This window comes from Apodemus sylvaticus, chromosome 23 (assembly GCF_947179515.1).
Source record: "Apodemus sylvaticus chromosome 23, mApoSyl1.1, whole genome shotgun sequence".
In the NCBI taxonomy this organism is placed as follows: Eukaryota; Metazoa; Chordata; class Mammalia; order Rodentia; family Muridae; genus Apodemus; species Apodemus sylvaticus.
Window position 1 is genome coordinate 53,654,521 of NC_067494.1, and position 5,085 is coordinate 53,659,605.

At 38.8% G+C, this 5,085-nt stretch overlaps 1 protein-coding gene across 1 annotated transcript; it reads right to left on the minus strand.

Moving 5' to 3' along the window:
* Positions 1-3,720: 3,720 nt before the first annotated feature.
* Positions 3,721-4,731, minus strand: LOC127673768 (formyl peptide receptor-related sequence 7-like). Its single transcript, XM_052169530.1, has one exon. The coding sequence runs from the start codon at positions 4,729-4,731 to the stop codon at positions 3,721-3,723; it is 1,011 nt and encodes a 336-aa protein (XP_052025490.1).
* Between the last annotated feature and the right edge of the window lie 354 nt (positions 4,732-5,085).

Here is a 5,085-nt window from a genome sequence, read left to right on the forward strand (position 1 = left end):
TAACACAATAATTGTGGGAGGCTTCAACACTCCACTCTCCTCAATGGACTGAACAGGAAAACAGAAACTAAAGAGGGACACAGTGAAATTAATTGAAGCTTTGGACCAATTGGATTTAACAGATGTATATAGAACATTTCATCCTAAAGCAAAAGAATATAGATTTTCTCAGCACCTCATGGTACCTTCTCCAAAACTGACTATATAACTGGTCACAAGATAGACCTCAACAGATATAAGAAGATCAAACTGATTCCATGCCTCCTATCATATCACTAAGGAGTAAGAGTGGTCTTCAATAGCAACAAAACAACAGAAAGCTCACATACACATGGAAGCTGAACAATACTCAATGATACCTTGGTCAAGGAAGAAATAAAGAAGTCAAAGACTTTTTAGGATTTAATGAATATGAAGGCACAACATACCCAAATTTATGGGACACAATGAAAGCAGTGCTAAGAGGAAAACTCAAAACCCAATGTGCCTCCAAAAATAAAATGGAGAGACCATACACTAACACCTTAACAGCACACCTGAAAGCCCTGGAACAAAAAGAAGCCAATTCACCCAGGAGGAGTAGAAGACAGAAAATCATCAAACTCAGGGCTGACATCAATCAAGTAGAAAAAAAAGAGAACCATCAACAAAACCAGGAGCTGGTTCTTTGAGAAAATCAACAAGATAAATAAACCCTTAGCCAAACTAACCAAAGGGCACAGAGACAGTATCCAAATTAACAAAATTAGAAATGAAAAGGGAGATAAAACAAAAGAAACTGAGAAAATTAAAAAAAAATCATCAGATCCTACTACAAAAGCCTATACTCAACAGAACTGGAAAATCTGGAGAAAATGGACAATTTCCTGGACAGCTACCAAACACCAAAATTAAATCAGGATCAAATAGGTCATCTAAACAGTCCCATAACCCCTAAAGAAACAGAAGTGTTCATAGAAAGTCCTCCAACCAAAAAAAGCACAGGGCCAAGGATTTAGTGCAGAATTCTATCAGACCTTCAAAAAAGACTTAACACCAATACTCTTCAAACTATTTAACAAAATAGAAACAGAAGGAACACTATCCAACTCATTCTACAAAACCACAATTACACTGATACCAAAACCACACAAAGATCCAACAAAGAAAAAGAACTTCAAACCAATTTCCCTTATGAATATTGATGCAAAAATACTCAATAAAATTCTTGCCAACCAAATCCAAGAACACATCAAAATGATCATTCACCATGATCAAGTAGGCTTCATTCCAGGGATGCAGGGATGGTTCAATATACAGAAATCCATCAATGTAATCCACTTCATAAACAAACTCAAAGAAAAACATGATCATTTCATTAGATGCTGAAAAAGCACTTTACAAAATTCAGCATCCTTTCATGTTAAAGGTCTTGGAAAAAACAGCAATTCAAGGCCCATACCTAGACATACTAAAAGCAATATACAGCAAACCAGTAGCCAACATCAAACTAAATGGAGAGAAACTTGAAACAATCCCACTAAAATCAGAGACTAGACAAGGCTGCTGTCTCTCTCCATGTTTATTCAATATAGTACTTGAAGTACTATAGATAGAACTTCTGGGGGAATCAGTATCCCAGACAATAGTGATAAAAAAAAAACTGCATGGTATTGGTACAATGTCAGGCAAGAGGATCAATGGAATAGGATTAAAGACCCAGAACTGAACCCACACACCTATGGTCACTTGATCTTTGACAAAGGAGCTAAAAATATCCAGTGGGAAAAAAGATAGCCTTTTCAACAAATGGTTCTGGTTCAATTGGAGGTCAGCATGCAGAAGAATGCAAATTGATCCATCCTTATCTCCTTATACTAAGCTCAACTCCAAGTGGATCAAGGACCTCCACATAAAACCTGACACACTGAATCTGATAGAAAAGAAACTGGGGAAGACCCTTGAGGACATGGGCACAGAGAAAAAGTTCCTGAACAGAACAACAATAGCTTATGCTCTAAGATCAAGAATTGACAAATGGGACCTCATAAAATTACAAAGTTTCTGTAAGGCAAAAGACACTGTCAAAATGATTCATTTTTATCTCCTTGTACTAAGCTCAACTCCAAGTGTATCAAGGACCTCCACATAAAACCAGACACACTGAAACTAATAGAAAAGAACCTGGGGAAAACCCTTGAGGACATGGACACAGGGGAAAAATTCCTGAACAGAACACAAATAGCTTATGCTATAAGACCAAGAATTGACAAATAAGACTTTATAAAATTACAAAGGTTCTGTAAGGCAAAGAACACTGTCAAAAGGACAAAATGGCAACCAACAAATTGGGAAAAGATCTCACCAACCCTACATCTGATAAAGGGCTAATATCCAATATATACAAAGAACTCAAGAAGTTAGACTCCAGGGAACCAAATAACCCTATTAAAAATGGAGTACAGAACTAAACCAAGAATTTTCACCTGAAGAAATTCAGATGGCCGAGAGGCACCTTAAGAAGTGCTTAACATCATTAGTCATTAGGGAAATGCAGATCAAAACAACCCTGAGATTTCATCTTACACCAGTCAGAATGGCTAAGGTTAAAAACTCAGGAGACCGCAGGTGTTGGCGAGGATGTGGAGAAAAAGGAACTCTCCTTCACTGCTGGTGGGATTGTAAGATGGTACAACCACTATGGAAATCAGTCTGGCAGTTCCTCAGAAAACTGGACATAACACTTCCGGAGGACCCTGCTATACCTCTCCTGGGCATATACCCAGAGGACTCCCCAGCATGCAATAAGGACATGTTCTCCAGTTATGTTCATAGCAGCCTTATTTATAATAGCCAGAAGCTGGAAGAACCCAGATGTCCCTCAGTGTAGAAATGGATACAGAAAATGTGGTTTATTTACACAATGGAATACTACTCAGCAATTAAAAACAATGAATTCATGAAATTTTTAGGCAAATGGTTGGAACTGGAAAATATCCTGCTAAGTGAGGTAACTCATTCACAAAAGAGCACACATGGAATGTAGTCACTGACAAGTGGATATTAACCCAGAAGCTCTGAATACCCAAGACACAACTCACATATCAAATCAGTTCTAAGAAGAAGGAAGGAGAGGGGCCTGGTCCTGGAAAGGCTTGATGCAGCATTGTAAGGGATTACCAGGACAAAGAAGTGGGAGGGCAGAGGTTGTGGAATGGGCAAAGGGAAGATGGCTTATGGGACTTATGGGTAGGGGTGAACCTTGAAAGGGCAAATTATTTGGAATGTAAACAAAGAACATAGAAAATTAAAAAAAAATAGAAATAGGTTGTCACATTCTCTCCACACTCAAAAACTGTAATCATTGTAAACAATGTTATGGGAGTCAGATAGCTTGTTGAAATCCTCTGCATAAGGATTGGTCCCTCGCATACCAGGGAAGTTTTGCTACCTCAACTGATGTAATAACTGTAATCTCATTTTGTGTCTTGTACTGTTATGCCACCTTAGTAATAGCCCACACTCTGGACTTAGTTGAAGAACTTCCAAAACAAAAGTGGTATTTGTTTTCATTTTTTTTCTTCCAAATCAGAGGACAAAGAAGTATTTCTTCTAGACTTCTAGATAAAAAGTCAAAAATCTTATGCAAAGTGGGTTGAGACAGAAAGGGAGAGTAGGGTGGCACAGAAAATATTTCCATGGCATCACTCCTGTCGTTTCCTATGGCTCAGAGTCTTCAGTCTATAGAGACAAGTTTCTGACTTTGTCACTGTTCAGGGCTGAATCTTCCCTCAGGGCCCTCTCCAGACTAGCTGATAGGGAATGGATCAGTCTCTCTCTGAATTGCTGACCAAGGAAAACATAGAGTATTGGATTGAGGCAACTATTTAAGGAGGCAAGAGTGCTGGCTGGGTTCACCCACATGTGAATATTATTCAGTGTCTCTGTGTTCCCAATATTGACTAAAAGAAAAATCACTTGAAAAGGGAACCAACAGACAAAGAAAGAAAGTGCTACAGCAGTGAGGACACGTAAGGGACGACTGGAATTCACAAAGCCTCTTCTGCCTATCTTGGCAGCCATGAGTCCATAACAGATGACAATGAATATCATGGGAATGCTGAAGCCGATAATGAAACAGGTGACTGCAGAAATTAAACTTACTGTCATGGACACCTTTACCTGCTCCTCGGTGGTGGCAGCCCAGGATTCAAAATTAGATATACAGTGCACTTTCCCTCTTTCATCTCTCACTGTAGTCAAGAACATCAAATGTGGAAATATAAGCAGCAGAACAAGTGTCCAAGTTCCAACAATCACTTTCCTTGCCAGATTCACAGTTCGATGATTCTGAGCCCATACTGGGTGCAGGACACAAATACAGCGGTCCATAGCAATGAAAGTAATCAGGAAGATACTTAGAAAAAGGTTCATGTTTATAATCATGTGAACAAATTTGCAAAGGAACCAACCAAAAAGCCATTCTCCATTCATGACAATTGAGATGATCTGAAATGGTAGACTTGACATGTACGAGAAGTCAGCCAAAGCCAGGTTTAGATAACAGATTGTCGTCACAGTGTGTGCCATCCGGAACCCAGCCACATAAATCACAAGCCCATTACCTAGTACACCAAGAACAAAGGTTATAGAAAGTACCACAACTAAGAAGATCCATATAACTCTGGAACTGGTAGGATCATCAAACACCACTTCTGAGCCATTCTGAGGGATGGAGAAGTTGACTTCCATTTTGTCAGCACCTGCAACATTTAAACAATGACTGTTTATCAGATGTGGCTCTATCTTACATCTCATTTACTCAAATCCCCACACATCACCTTTCATAACAGAGTACCTGTTCTGAGGGTAATCTAGGAAAAATGACTATGTGTTGAATGTCCTTTATGTCAAGCTTAGTTCTATACATTATCAAAGAACATTATTACTCCTCAGACTGATTATGAAATGAATTATAAGCTCCTCTGACCTCACATGGATATTGAACTGAGGATAAGCAGGGGAAGGAAGTGTTTACTATGAAGAGGAGAATATTGGGGTATGAATGTTTGACCGTTGTTCATTGCTTATCATCAGTCTTTTGCT